Here is a 17,218-nt window from a genome sequence, read left to right as displayed (position 1 = left end):
GTGATTGCTTGTCCTTAACTTAAAATTTAACATTACCGTCACGGCCCGCGGGTGAACCGGTAGTAACCGATAATGTGCAATTGAAAATGCAATAATAACATGCATTGTAAGTACACACTGATGCAATAAAATTAACCGTGACAGCAATAACTGCAGTGTTTGTACTGCCTGAATCACGGGGTGACTTTGACTTTAACGACGCAAGAACGGCCAGCTGCACGATCGCGCAATTTTAATATATAACAATTCAATGAATTCATTCCGTGTCAATGTTGCTACGTTTAAATAATGGACAATAAATAATACACAACTTATACTACCAGTATGCCGCGTACGAAGCATTGTGAGGTACACATATTAAAATTCACAATCGAATGAACACTCTTTTCTATATTTTTAGTATCTTGTATTTGGTTTCAATACAAATATGTTATGAACCATCGCAAACAAGCAACACTAAATAATATTTCGTTAAAAGTTTTCATATCGACCTTATTTATATTCATGGAGCATCATAATAGTCAATATATATGTGTTAGGTTTTATGCGTATTACTATCCAAATACATGATCTAGCCGATGTCACCAATGATTCATTTGTAACATATCGCAACACAATTTGTAGCTAATTCGATGCAAACAACGTTTATTACGTTCAAGTTGATTATCTGCCAAGCGTCTTCATAATCCTAATTTCGTAGCAGGAGAGAATTTCAAGATGTTGTTAATATTGAATTATTATGCGAGATGATTATATTGGACGACAGCCCAGAATTTGTGTCTGCTAATGTAATTCACTTGCGAAGAAGAGCGTTTATTTCGGTTTCCGTATACTCAACATTTAATACACGAGCAGGAATCTAAAAATTTCTTATGATTCAGCCGTTAGGAAAGCTCGAGTTCGTCTGGACGTAGTGTTTGGCCGCTTACGTCAGGTAATGTTAAGCTTTATGGTGGTTTAGCGTGTCGACATGAAATCCCACCGCTAATGTGACTCACTGCAGCCGCGACCTCCGCATGCAGAGCATGTGTTATTATTTCGCGCTTAACCCCGAGTAATTAATATTACGCCATCAGTCATCGTGACATTGCACAATGGTTAATTGAGCAGAAAGCTCCTTATAACGTTTTCCTTGTTACTTGTTTAAATTATTAGAATTGAGATCACAAATACAAAAGATAAATTACTGTACGACAGTCGCGTAATACATTTTTATAGTTTTATACACTAACTAAATACAAACGTATCTTATAATTACGCACGACCTGCACAACTTTATCTATTGCCTTCACACGAAGGAAATGTATTTCAGATATAATCGCAACGTCAAGCCATTATCGCGTTTGTCAATTTTAATTACTAGCAGTCCTTTAATCCGTACATTGACGTCTTTTATTTCCCGTTAGTGTAATCATTTCCGCGTTTCATTCATGTCGTTTAAAGAAAACAAAAGAACTATTAAATATTTCATTGATTTCCATAACAGATATAACAAAGAAAGACGCACCAATAAGACCAACCTCGAACAGTTTTATTAAACCTATGCTCTCCATAATATGCTACCATCCAGTCATAAGTTATATTGGCAACATCGCCGAGAGATCGAGACAATATATAACCACGTGGACGGTCAGCTACAAGCTAGATCAATCAATCAACAACTCTAATCTCCATTACTACTGTCCTAAGGAAAACAGAGGATAGTACAGAAAGAGCATGTTATCGATTCCGTGAAAGCGTTTCAAGGCGTACAGCATGTTCAGAAATAAAGAGACGATTGGGAAGCAAAAGATATAATACTCATCAACTTTTATTTGTGCTTGATGTAGTTTGTGTGTAAGACACGCCGTTTTATCTTAATGTTTTATTTGAGACAAGTACAAATTGCTCATTGTCTTCGCCCGTCGGTCGGCGGTCGGTGAGCCGGTCTGTCATTATCATTTTATAAATGAGTGGCGGTGTCTATTCGTAATTTAATAATTAAATTCTTAATTATAAATCGTAACGTTTCGACTTTCCCAACCTTCGCTGCTGGCCTTGCGAACTCAGAAGCTCAGTCGAAATAGAGTCGTATGATGCAATAATTGGTTAATATTAAATTGAATGTTAAATTGTCTAAACATTTGCTACTCTGTCCGATCTCTCTCTGATCTACCTTTTCTTTAAAGTGTAAGAAAAAAGAAAATAACCTATGAACACGTTGCTGGTCTCCCTCGGAATAATGTTATCGAACCTGTGTGACTAGATCAAACTATCTGGATCGGTAACTGCAGCTTTTAATGAAGAGTACGTCGTATCGCCCAATGGAAAATCGACTAAATAAACGTTGTGGTCACTATACAAGAGTTCTAAAAGTAGTTTAGTGCACCTCGTGTAACAGATTCATTTGTTGTTGGTATACCGTATATACCGGTATACCGTTACCGTGTTTATGCAATCTATACAAATAAATAAAATTGTAGTGTCTGTTTGCAATATTAAAACTTTTTCCTACATGCATACGAATATATATGCGGTACATACTGTACCACAACAATCCTTTTTTAATTTTGTCTGTCTGTTTGTTCCGGTTAATCTCTGTAATATCTGGACTGATTTTAACGGAATTTATACTGGCAGGTAGTTGAATTGATAAGAAGTAATTTAAGTTGATTTTATTTTAGAAAAGTTCTTAAAGGAAAAAAAACTAATTAAACTAAAGAAAAATTGTTAAATTCCACGCATATAAAGTTATGGGCACAGCTAGTTTTTAATATAGAAATAAAATCATGCTAGGACTTAAGTCATGTATTTTTCATGTTTTTTATCGATTTTGAAAGACATTGCGAACCAAACAACTGATATCCTTCGTATGACATCCATTAATTAAGTAATGGTTATCGATATAAAACGCAATATACATCACATTAAAAATAATTTATTATTCATCGCTTCTATTTTTAACACTTAAAGGCTTATATAGCCTTCCTACTTTTTACACCGGATTTGGAGGCCACCAAATCAAAGCCTTTGAGATAAACGATCCACGGAGTGGCTAGAGTTACTCATTTAGCATTCTGATTTCAGCATGACTGAAAAAGCTAAACAACGGATTTAAAGTATACGATTATCCTAAAAAATGTTCTGCATTAATACGATGATAACTTTTATTTTGAGTCAACATCATCATTCGATGTACAATAAGACCGGTTGGCATCCAGCTTCTTCCGACGAACAATATTTCCTAAATTAATAAAAGAATTCTGTTGATTTAACAAAATGCAAAAAGTACAAACAACAAAAAATCGTTGAATCATAAAATAAAGTATTATTAATTTGAATGTCCTGAAACTTGTTTACGATTTAATACGATATAAAACTACATTTTATTTTTAAATACCTACCACAGGTGCAACTGATTCGATAATTTTATCGAATGTCTTTTTTTAACTTTAATATTTAAAATAGACCAAGTATAATTTTTAATTATTTTAATTGGAGTGTACTTAAAGTAATTTTAAAATTAAAACAATATCACGTAATTCCATTTCCCCGAAACGTAATGTATTGTACAAGCCGCGAAATCAGACTTCACTTGTGTTCACAGAAGTGATAATATATTTATTATTGTATATTATTATAAAAGTTATCGTAGTAATTAAAATAATTGATATACGTAGTATGTATATGTATGTTAGTGTGTTTTTTACGTACATTTTATTATAATAAAATTGTCAAAACTCTTTCTTCGCCACAATGGGATCATTACAAAGCTAATACTTTATGACAATTACAAAATTACTGCTACGTTTCTACAACAATCTTTGTTAAATAAAGTTAAAGTAATAGTACTAAAATTCGGTCAAATAAATGCTGATAAATGTGCCATACTCGATAAAATTCATTCGCTTCAGTTTATATTTTACACATTGTATCATACGTTAATATTTACATTAAATCTAGAATAAACTTATGACGAAAACCACTATTTATGGCTTAATGATGTCACCCAGAGGGAGACCTTCCAGCGTTATTTCGCGGTCGGAAACACAATGTACTGTGTAACTTTGCGATGCATTGTCGGATCGACGGGTGACGTCATCGCAGATTACTACCGCCATCGGTTAGGTCAATAAAGGTCTTGCTTTAAACGCGTTGCGTCACTGATCCAAATAAAATTTCAAGTAACACTTAAACTTCCAATGGATCGGAAAAGGTTAAGTTGCTTTTAAAATAAAAGTAATTCTGATTGCTGGCATCTACTTTGTGAGAGAACTCTTCAAAAGCATCAAAGCTTATATTTGATTTCCAACTCGGTAATGTTAAATCTGTAGATGAATTCATACATCAATGTCCGTATTACACTATACGGACGTGCAAATAATATTCAATTAAATTTAATTTTCTATATTAAATTGTTAATTCAAATGAATTATTAAACTATAGTGTTTGCGAATTGCGAAACGGACATTAAGTTACAATGTTCCGGAATAGATAAATTTACTATAAATTCTACTTCACAAACGGCATGCTCGTTTGATGAGTAACGTCCTTCCCAAAAATAACTTCCGTGCTGAATTGACTTAAAATTGGATGACGTCAAACAACCTTTGACTTTATGTTATATTCGAATTAAAATTTCCGGGAATTGCCTGTTACAAATATCATATATACCAAACTCGTACTGATTATTTAATTAAAAATTCTAACCCTTTCTAATTTAATTTTCGTTAAAGACATCATTAATCTTACTCATAACACAATTTGAAATAAACTGCACAGCTACTGTTTGTTTCTTAATTTAAAAACTGTCGTAAACACTAACATTTAAATTTTTTATTTTAATAAAGAAGATAGTTTTAGATATATCAAAACATATGGAAACCGAAAATACATTGATAAACAGAAAAGAGGGAATGATTTGTAAACTGGGCTGGGCAATGGTCGTCGCACCGACGCGATTCATTCACATGCTCGCTACGTTCCGCGCCGGAGTATTTCTCGTACATTGACTTGATCCACTGTAATTGCTAGTTTTCCCCACTTTAAGTCGTCTGATTCCCCACCAGTTTCCGTGTAGCACTTCAATCTTCTCGTCTTTTTGATTGACGGTTGAATGCTCAATGTTATCTTCACGCTGAACCACTTGAACGCGCGAGTTATATACGACAGCGTTATTTTTCTGCTTATTGTTCCTGTGAAACAATTCAGCACCGCTACACTTATTTAATGGGTTCAATCTTGGACTGCAAAGAACAACGACGACTTAAATAAACATATGATAAATTTCTGCGTACGTCCGTGCATGATAGGTCTTATACTAAAACAATATATATGCTTGCTTGTGATGACCTCAATATAACTGACACTTTCGTTGCCTTGTCACTAACTGAACACCACCGCTTCTGTATCACTTCACCCCGCTGAGAATGTTCTGCTTCGCTCGGCTGTGTTTAGCTCTCTCTAATTGAATTAACCACAAGTCTCTTCAATATGCGAGATAGGTTATCAAACTTACATCGTGTCCATTTATGTTGAAGTAGAATATAAAAGATCGACGTGTTCACTGGTTCTAGACACACTGACTGTACAGTAGCGTATTTATTCTAGTATCATTTGAACTTATCTGCTCCAAGATCACTAGAGATATATTTACATAGTTTCAATTCGTAGTGAACTTAGAACTATTGTGTGTGTTTGAGTGTGTATATTGGAGCAGCTAGGTCATGGTAATCGATTGGAGCTCGACGCTAGGGCTGTGGTGACATGGTGGTGTGTCTTCAGCATCAGCGGGTTGGCGTTGGCGCTCGGCAGCAGCAGCTCGGGCAGCCCTTCTTCGGCAACGGATGCACGCGAACACACTGCAACCTCCTCCCGCGCGCCCTCTCCGCCGCCCTCTGAGAGGCAACAGCACTCCAGGTAGAAAGCGCTAGGAACGTTTTGGCTTCTGTCTATGGTTGTTTTCGTTCTACGACGAACGCTCGCTTTACTTAACATTTCAAATTAATTTTAATTGTTTTGTTATGATACGCAGTGCGTTAACATAGCTCCTTAGTAAGTTGATGATACTCAACGATTACTTTAACTTTTACACTCTTCCCGTTTTGGTTTTACGTATCGTAACAAAATTCGCATAATTATATTGAATGTTATACAAAGCTAGCGTACCGTTTGTTAGTTGCACACGATTATGTCATGGTGTTGGTGTTTCTTGATTTGTTTACTAGAGGTTTTGGTTGTTATTTATTTTTCTGAACAATATTCGTAATCATATAGGTGCATGAAATTATCGTTCAATGTTCTGTATTCTTGATTTAGGTATTTGTTTTTTCTGCCTTTTTATTTTCGGTAATTCGGATGTAGTATTTGTCCGCATTGTTGTATTGTCCGTTATTTTGTACAGATTTATTTGTTAGTCATAGTGCAGCGCAAGTACGAGATAAAATCCAGCCCGGCTACTTGCAACCAACTGCAGCGGAAGATCGCAAAGGAGTTTATAAATAATTCAACGCGGGAATTAAGTTTAATTAACATTGTAGAACCGGCCAATGTCAATGTCGCGCGTCGCCGTGGATTGGCGGGCGAATGGCTGGCAGTTCTTCCTTTGTGTTTAGCTGGAGCCTACTAAACCTGTTACCTACACCTATTATCATTTAGAAATGATAGTATCTTCTGATAGCCTCGGATAAGGCTTAAAAATTGTATTAACATCGAGGTTTTAATTTCATAATATTGAATATTAAATAAAAATATTAAATGAAAATGTTATGATCATGTCTTGAAGCTGTTGCTGTCGTTTAATAAATATTAAAATTACCTCTACCATTATAAAGCTAGTTGAAGCAAGCGACCCGGCATGCAGAAAATTTTTGAATCGCATCGTGGTTATTAATATTTTATTCTCCGTAGCAAGAACTATTTACAAATCACTGCATAAAAGTCATTATTTTAAAAAAATACTAAATTAGCTTTAGCCAGGAATACTTGCCACCCACGATCTACGTGTAATTGCGTCATTAGGACTATACTCCAAAAATGCTCTAATCACTCGACGGCCGGTCGACGGCGCTACACTTGAATCTCGAAAGCTAATTCAAGGTCAATGTGCTCTTTTGCTTCGTTATAGACATGAAGCAGATGCGCCAAACATCCTCAATACGCAACACATTTTTCATAAATCTCACATACGTTTTTACCTTCTTTGCAACAATTGGCATACCATTTGCATTCTACGCGGTTCAAAATTTTTGTTATATACAAATATGAATCTCCTAGTTTTGGCCATCATAAAATAATTTATTAGATCTCAAAAACGCTGGATCAGACAAGATATAATTGTTTTTAAGATTAATAAGGCGCGTAATGCTTCGTTAAGCATTGCATAGATCACAAATCAGAATTTCACTTACGGTCTCCTCAAAGGAATCGATGTCCCACTACTCGGATCCTCCTGTCTTATTTCACTTTGAGGGTGCTGTAGTTGTATATTTAGTAAGCATATGACATCTAATAACACGTCTGAATTCGTTGAGCATTTTAATTTTTTTTTTAAACGCAATCAACTTAAAATACGCGCCTAATCAAATGTCTGGTAATATACCATCACTGGCGCTAAATCACTCACCATCAAAAGAATGCCCTTCTTAATCCGTCACGGTTTGGTGTAAAGAAAAAACTATATATTTATTATTGGATTACTCTTAATTAAGATTAAGTTTTTTCGCCTAACACAGCTGAACAAGTGACTTGACAGTATGTTTGTATAGAATCATACGTGCGCATTCGTAAGTAGAATCAAAATTGATTTTACGAAACAAAAACTATTTATTTTTATCTGGATTTAATATTAAGATTAGTCTGTTGGTAGTTAAGGTTTGCTCTGACAGTTATGTATTCAATTATTCTATAGGTGACGAAAGGAAACAAGACCCCCCGGTGCATTGGCAGCGAAAACAAAGTCCCCTTGTCACGGACACACGTAATTATGCATTCAAATGTAAGAGATAGCTTAACGTTCGCTGTTCACTCTTCTTAACTGCAGCATTAACAAAGTTGAAAAAAAATATATAAAACGGCAGCATATATTTTATTGTGGAATTAAATTTCACTCGTTAGCGTCGCTCGTCAAGATATAAGCCATTATATACAGTGCTAATAAATTGTTTTGAATAATAAAAGTAAATTCTTAGTTAAAAACTAAATCTTGTAATGATATTGAATTACCTTTGAGAAAAATAATTTGAGTAAATATAAGACAAAAACACAAACATACATTATCATTGTCGTTTTTGTTAACAAGTGCACATTTTGTATATGTATATATTTAAAAAAGAGCAGTGTCCTAATATAAGTATATCATATACATACATAAAATAGACTATAATTATTTGATAACGAAATAAAAATTTTATAATGAAGTTGTTAACATTTAATAATTTTTTATTTATTCTAATTGGTTTTACAGATTACCGCCGTTCACTTTTACGGTAGCAAAAATAAATGTTTCTGAGCCTGAAGCTCGAAAAAATAACTTACAGTTAATGAACACAAAACATTGAAATTCAATGAGCAGAAAAAAAACACCAATCTCGCTAAAAATAACTCGAGTGTCTTAACCTTAACATAAATTTGCTGCTTACAGTGACCCGTCATATTGTTAATAGTGTCGTCCTTGTCTGCCAAAATTTAATAAAGTTTAAATTAAAATTGCTAAAATTACTTTCGTTAATATTAAAAATTAAATAGCAATCAAACAACTACCTTGGTGTGAAAAATGTACAGATAAGAGATCTGTGAAAGAACATTAATTTGCGTTAATGGATACATTACTGGTAACCACGTGATATACGAACTTGCGATCACTATCTATATTTTTATTAAAAAGTTAAGGTAATATATATTTTATGAGTATCGAACTTATGCCACTACAATTCACTGGCATCACTTATTCGTGTTTTACATCTCTTTAATCTTTAATCATACCTAAACCTTCCACAAATTGGTTCGCAATTGAAATTCATTTAAACCGCATAGCCTACATACATCATCTTCCAAAAATAGAATGTGTGGCTCTCAAATGATGTTTAAGTTTTTTGCGACGGGTTGTTGCTTGAACCCGCTAGATGTCACTCCAAGGGTAAGCTGCAGCGTGGGCGACGCTCTGGCGTTTTTTACTTTGACGTACAGCAGAGTAATGATTTTTAATGTTTAATTGCAGACATGAGTACATGTTGTAAAGAATGATGTTTAGATTTTTTTGTCCAAGTTCGCGGAATTTTGGCAGTATGTTGTTATTTTGGTTTAACTGCGCAACAATAAAAATGTGTATTATCACATGTATATTAATATAAAAATATTTTATCTACATGACAAAAGCCGCGTAAAACTCGCAAAGCCATGTTAATGCGGGTAACTTAACAGGTGACACTGTGTGCAAAGTGAGCTTTTGTGGGCAACACATGTGCGGCCCAACCCCAGTTTGCACGCTCCACTTGTTACCCCACACTCGCTGCGGAAGTTGGATGCGTGGATATATCTTCGTGCTATAGAAAACACGCCGGCGACGAGGGGCTGTGGAGGATGTCACTTTGAATAAAAACAATACCGACATGCATAATGCGATACTTCGGGCTTTTCAATGTTTGGACAACATACACACCAACACTATGTATCGTCTAGTAATACGCATATAAGCGTTGTTGCTAAATCCGCGTACTCTTTGAAAACGATCTAGGTGCTAATCTTTGATTTTTATTTTTTATTGTAATCTCTGAGCAAGATTAATTACATATCAAAAGTTTGTAAATATGATACGACGCGGACCTTTTATATGTGTATATGTATGTGCATATTTAAATATGTATATATGTATAACGAGAAACTATTATAACGGTTTAAAATTGCTTTATTATTTTTGTATTATATCATACCGTTTATTTATAATTAGTTGACTACTATTTAAATACATGTAATAACATTCACAGTTTTTAATTGATCGTAATGTGTGGAACATGGCTTGTTGTCTCATTTAGATGATCGATTCCTTAACGTATACATTTAAATATTGTTCAATTTTTTTTAAGAGCAAAACTCACGACTATGGCCGCCTCTTCTCGGCAGGTCAGCATTCAGAGCCGGTGATAATTTACAACTTATATTGTCAAAACAATCGACGATTCAAGTGTGCGTGTAAATGCCTACTCGAATAAACACATTGAATTTAAAACTAAGAAATTCAACTCAAGTATTTTTGACCCGTGCAATGTAACTTATAATTAGAGATATGAGATCTAGCACACATTCGTTCAGTAATAAGTGTTTGTTCAAGTGTGGTAATTCCTATTGCTCGTTACTTCAAAACGGACCGTTATTTTTGCCTAGTAACGAAAGGCGGTTCGAGTTCGACGCCCGGCGAAAGCCACAATGTACCGACCTAGTAGATTCGCTATTCGCGATTTATCATGTTACAACGCTGCCTGTCAATCAATTATGTTGGCGTGAAAACAAAACCGCCACACTCTTGTTACCGAACCTTCCAAGCCTATTTCAATTATGATGTTAAATATTGTAATTTCATAGCATGAAACTGTTCACATTCGTATAACTTTTTTTATTTTATGTGTGTAAAAACTTACTGCCACCACTAAAACCACTTGTATGGCTAACGTAAGTATTCCCTTAAATGAAAACCGTAAGACATAAGCTGTGATATTTCAGTAGTCACGTCTGATTCTGAATCACGACTCCGCCGTAAAGTATAGACCATGGAGAAAGCAAAACAGTGCTAATCACACGCCTTCGAGATCTGGTCTCATAATTTCCTATAAGGCCTTTTTGCTCCCAGCTATTGTAATACTTCGCTAGTTTCCCACTTAACAACAGTTGAAGTTTTTCATGTGACATTGAAACCTGTCCAAAGAGGTTGTAATGAGATCCTCGGGATTCTTCCAAGCACCCAACCGTACAAGGACTCTCGTATATATAGAAGTTGATTGCCACAGGGGACATAAGTGCTTTCCGCAAGTGCAACACGGTTGACATTGCTTTGAACGTATTTACAAACTGATGTTCTGGAAAGATCGTTGCGGAGTATGCGGTTACTTTTCATTGTTACACAGCGACAATGTAGTTTTCATATTATACAGCAACAAACCGTTTTGAAGGGGCTATTTAACATGGATTCTATATTAAACGAAGTCGAAAACGAGACCTGTATTATTTTCATGTACACATTGAAGAAAATTGCAACTAATTCGTTAAAATTTTCAAATATCTTATGTGCTGTTAATGATTATAATGCAGACAGAAAAACGTACAATAAAAATTTAATGAAATACATATTTCAAAGTATAAAACTTCACAGACTCAACATACACACACACAGCATAGAAACAGTTATTTGACAGTTTTGAGGTAACATTTATTTTTCTGGATTTGTATCAAAGGAATCTCTATAATAATCTTTTAATGAACTATTACAATCCTGCAAGATAAAAAAATATAATACTATGTGATATACGTGCAGTATGATTGGACACTGTCCGAGTTCAGTGCCAAGGTTTAGATTCCAAGGCAACTTTCGTACGTCAGACTCCATATTTTCAAATCACTTAATATTCAATACAAATAGAGACAATAAATGTGAAAGACACTTATCCGACAAATTAATGACAAAAATATAAGCGCTTGCGTAATATGCATTTAGATTGCATTATAATTATTAAAGTAAAATCTTACAATAATTTATATTGTGGTAATAATAAATACTCAAATAATATTAAAGACTGGTTTTGACTTAGAATTTGTAAGTCATATTTCTGTTATCGCCGATTTACTGTCACAATTCTCTTAAATTTACTTAAGTTTTTCCGTTTTAGCATTGATTGGTTTTACTGTGTAATGGTACGGCCATGATCTCGTTATTGCTTAACGTGTATTCTATTTGTGATCGGTAGAAAGTACAAGTTATAATGTACGAGAGTTTTATTCAATATTATGATCAATATATACTTTTCCAGATTTGTCATTTTTCATATTTTAGAAAAGCAACCTTAAGCTCTTTCCGTATGCCGTATTGAACACTTCTAATTTCGGTATAATAAATATAACCGCTTTCAATTTTAGTGCAAACTAACATAAATAAAAATCTTCACTTAAAATGCAAAATTTATATACAATTAATTATATACAGCTATAAATAGTATCATTCTCGAAAAATATTTTTACATTTAAGCTGTGCGGAGAGTTCAATGCATTTTTTTAAGTACTCACGGTTATTTTTTTATTTTTATTACATACTTGAGTAAAATTTGTCGCACTTGTACAAGTATAAACTCTAGCCGAATTTACTTCTTTGATGTAAAAATAAACATTCATAATAAAATAATTTTATAGTTCAGAACGAACGGAAAAGTTTTATGTTATGTCTGTGTATTTATAAGACTTCAAACATTGTCAATTGTCTAACAAAACTCCAATAAAAGTAGTCGAAAACTCTAGAAATTTCACAACATCAAGTTGAGCAAATAAAAAGCGTGTTTATAAAATCCGGACAAAACCTGTGGTCTGTGACACGGCTGAGTTGTGATAGTAGGGCGTTCAGTGTGTCGTAATCCCCGTTAGCACTCCTAAGACAACTTTTAAAGAGGAACTGGATATTTTACGTAATCGGTCATTAGGTAAAGTGCTTACGTTTTCACGTGAAAGATAATTAGTGCAATTACTAGATCTAACCGGTTTTTACCTTTTAATTTTTCTTGATTACAATAAGATTATAACATACATCACTAAAACACTATATTAATATACAGAATAATTGTGTAAAGACGGTAGAATTTTCAAAGGATAAAGTTTAGCTCATTAGCTCTCAAAATTATTGTATACTTTATCCAAAAATTATTGATTACGCAAATAATTAATAACGTGGTAATGTAATTGCATAAAATAACGTTTACAAATTTCGGTATCGGCATATTGGTACGAATTATTGTTTTTGCCTATCGTATTGCAATAGAAAAAGTAAACTATAAAATTAATTTCGGTGTGATCGAAGTAAAAGTTTTAAAGGGGTAAATGTATAGCTAATTAGGCAGCAAGTTGAGTATGTTGCAATAAAAGCTACGGCAATCATTTTTGTTTGCGTAGTCTAATTTATGGAAAATTAATTTTGAAAATTTTATTACTTTAATAGAAATATCTGCAAACATTTTAAGACACGAACGATAGATAGTAAACTTTAAATGACAGGGTGTAAGTAATAATTTATAAAATCACTATTGGCCAGTTCCGCAGAATTAAAATCTAATAAAAAAAAAATCTTGATTATTTTATTGGGTCTAGAAAGCAATACTAACTTATTAGAATACACTTTTATTATATATATCTTGTGTTTACTGTCCTACATTTAATGTTATGGTACATTGAAATAAATATCTTTAAAACCTTTTGAACACGTTTTAGATATGGCAAGTCAATGGCTTGAACATAAGCTCAATGTAATATTTTGTAAAGAACATTGAGTCATATGTCACTCTTTTAGTAAATTTTACTCTCATTTGTGAAACGTAAGCGGATACAATTATAAAGAAATTATAATTTAAATGCACATACCGTACTTATGGAAACGGTCAAGCAAATGCATACAGTTTCTTGTGTAAAAAAAGATTAGTCATAGTTTTAAAAGCTTTAAAGTGGAGAATGTATAGCTCATTTGCTGGTAATTATAGTATTCCTGTCAAAATAATTATCATATATTACTTCACAATAACCAAAAAGTTTTCAGAAATAATAAATATGGTAACTATAATGTATTAGAAAAAGCGTTTTCCAAGTTCGGTATACTATGTATTATAATTAATTATTATTTACCATCAGTCTCTGTACATTTTGTACTTCTAGAAGTTACTAGCCTGTCGCCAAAAATGTAAGTATATCAAAGTGATTACTTTATTGCTTTAGGGGTAAATGTTTTGCAGACAAATGAGCTTTTCACATATCTATTTCTATTGGTATCAAAAACGTAATGTAGGTAATAGGACCTGAAAATAAAATGTGACTTATTTCTATTTATCTTTTCTTCATGGACACATCAACGTTGGAATCATTACAAAATTTTAAAATAAGATAATACGAGTCGTTAATATTATTAAAACATAACTTTTGTGTTGACAAATTTGTCAGAACTCGAAACAATGCTCTATTCTTATTATTCACCTCTTTAAATGAACTCATGAGTTAACATTGACCTCTCCAACAAATATCCTTGCACTACTACGCACTCGCGCAATTTACGTACACTACGACACACGTAATGAAACATCGGCCTCCTACGGCTCTGACACCGAGACCTCACGCATACGAAAAGTTGTAATACTGCAATTAGTCATAATTGGGCAATAACACGTTATGTGTTAACCATTATATATAAGTTATTGCTTACTCGTCATTTTCAATAGAATTGTTTGATGTTGTAACTCGCGCTTTGTAAAATATAGAAAATATAATATGGTGAAGATACCAAAGCAATTGAATGTGACACGGGAATGAATGTTGCGGGAATTAGCTGGATGTGAACAGCCATCAAGACTGATCATCGTGGCAATCTTTGGGAGAGGTCTATGACTTACTGTGGGCGTCCATAGGCTGACACGAATAAATGTCAGTGTTACTATAGAGGGTGATTGGTTATAGATGTAAAAGCTTAAACTGGTAAATGTGTAGTTCATTTGCTTTCAATTAATATGTATTACATTAAAATATGAAAGAGAATTAACATATAAAGTAATGATAATAAAGTAATATCAAGCTTTTATTGTTAGTAAACAATAATTAACTTTAACAGATAGGATTCTGCCCCAGCAGACTTTGTACTGTAATAAGTTATTGGTCTGCGCTATTCCAATTGATGAAATAAATTAAAGTAACATATATCAGAGTAAGCACTTTATATAGGTCGATTAGAAACTAATGTAATACCTGTAACCTGTTTAGCTGACAAATGGGCTGTGCATGTACTCTTTTAAAGCTTCTACAACCATAACCTATCAATGTATAATAAGTATTACGCAGTACTTTGACATTCATAGTATTGGCGTTAATTTAATTTTAAATAATGAATACCAATAAATGTCACTTCTCATTGTATTATGTTTAAAATTTATCATCTGATTTTATTGGCGAAATTATCACGCGCAAATCCCGTTCAAAACCGTTATTCTGTCAGAGGCTTTGTATTGAATCCACGGTGCTTACTTTCTGTAACGGTCTCGGCGTCTCAATACTAACTATTGTCAAGTAACTCAAAGCCTGTGGTCACGGCCGAACGCGTTTATAAGTCGCGAAAAGCGACGAGTATATATAACGCCAAATAAAACAACAAATACCTTTTAATTATATAAATCTATACTGCATATTTATTAATTTTAATCTAATCTTAATGTTCATCCATGCAAGCAATATAATTAATTATCTCTGTAAATGTATAGTTCGATACTGTCTTTCAAATAAGGATAAGGTCATGCCTGACAGCTGAGGTGATCCTCTAAGCTAATTTAAACTCTGTAATGTACAAAAATAATATGTATTTAATATTTTTAGGACTAGCTAAAATATTCAAAATATGGAAATTAACGTGCAGTCCCGCGTACTAAAATTAAATAAATTTTATTTATATAGTAATTTGACCAAACATTACGAAAGTTTTCTTATAAGCTAAGGTTATTTTCAACTAAATATGCGCTTTTAAAAACCTTTCATTTTGTGATGAAAAAGCAATTAATTTTAACAAAATATTATTGATTTCAAAGTGGTTGCGGAGTGTTAGATTGAAGATTTAATGGGAAATTTAGAATTGTTTTGAATGCGTTTAACTGACTTATACATCGCGTTCACCTTGTCTACACGGCGTTGAAGACCTAATTCAATATAAGTTTACAGAAATAACGAGGAATAAATTAAACATAATGCACGTTGTACGAGTATTGAGAACAGACTAAAGCGCTTGTGTAGCGGGCTCCGCTTCGCGCATGAAGCCCAACGTGATCTGTCGTGTTGGTGATAGAGGACGCGTCATGCACTGTGTTGCATAAGTTATCTCGTTATATGGCTATGGATACATGGGTCTAATTATTTGTTTCATAGAAATTAAGTGCTATATATAATACAGGTGGATTTGTAAGAGGTGTAAAAGTTTCAAAACGGTGGCTCATTTATCAGATAAAAACTTCAAAGCTTCTTCATCTATTTTCAATCACATCCACCCTGTATAGAGACCCTGTAAATGACCACGCTGAAATATTTTATATAAATTTATTATTTTCGGTTACAATGCAAAATCTTTTTTTCTTGGAGCGGTAAGGACTCAGGCATACAATCGTAGGTTACGGAGTCGATTCCCGGGATACACTGTTATCTAATTCGCATTTCGTGCATTAATTATATTGGACTTCCACTTCACATAAACAAGTCCAGAGGATGGGTAGCAGCGTCCTGTACGTAACATAATAATAGACTGTGATTGCCAGCCCGCATGCCAAAAGTGGCGATTGTGGTATATCCTCCTATAAATATCCGTTAGGCAGGCCCATCCTCTGCTTTTCAGATATATGGACTGAAACAACGACGAAGAATGCGATATATTGTATAAATGGCTCGCTGGTAAAATTTTGTTGTGTATAAATTTTGTGTAAATAGTATAAGTTAGCTGCTGGTCCTATAAATAAACAAGGTATATAAAGCCGCATTCATATAATATTAAGGTAATAATAATGCAATAATCAGCGAACATATTTTCTAAAATATTAGGTTCAATAAATACTCATTAAATTAATTTTTTAACTTGAAACGATGGATTTTGTAAAAACATATTTATATTTTTACCATCTTTATAATAAATCCTCTTTCGATTTTTAATATTGTCATATTTATTCAACATTATTTCAAGTTTAAAAGTAAATATGTCAAAACTCTTTTGTTCTTCCACGGTGAAGTAGTTCGAGGGTAGAACAAATTATGTTCATTATGGTTTATACAGTTTTACTTCTTGTTATGAAATGTTTACATTTGATTTTTTTTAAAACAAAACATTTTAAAATTAATTCACACAAGTATTATATTAAATCTATGAAGTACTATGTTTGCATGTTTATTCGACTATTAATAAAGTAAATGTCCTTGAATATATTTTGAATGAGTACTATAATGTTATTTCTTTTTTCAGGTAAGGCATCGTGTTCAAAACGAG

At 33.2% G+C, this 17,218-nt stretch overlaps 1 protein-coding gene across 2 annotated transcripts in view; it reads left to right on the top strand.

Annotated features, from left to right (window-relative positions):
• The window catches only part of LOC137927112 (protein bunched, class 2/F/G isoform-like), a 156,181-nt gene that overhangs the window by 68,863 nt on the left and 70,100 nt on the right, over positions 1-17,218 (top strand). The window contains exon 2 of one of the 2 annotated variants that reach the window (XM_068770911.1): positions 5,764-5,898. The exons of the other annotated variant lie outside the window; for it this stretch is intronic. Within the exon in view, the coding sequence (XP_068627012.1) occupies positions 5,764-5,898 (135 nt within the window). The remainder of the gene's footprint in view (positions 1-5,763; positions 5,899-17,218) is intronic. 2 annotated transcript variants of the gene reach the window in all.

Source organism: Battus philenor, unplaced genomic scaffold (genome assembly GCF_028537555.1).
Source record: "Battus philenor isolate CCGP_79_NKW_IND1 unplaced genomic scaffold, ilBatPhil1.0.hap1 SCAF_3, whole genome shotgun sequence".
NCBI lineage: Eukaryota > Metazoa > Arthropoda > Insecta > Lepidoptera > Papilionidae > Battus > Battus philenor.
Note: the sequence above shows the minus strand (reverse complement) of the source record. Positions and strands in the feature narration are given on the sequence as shown.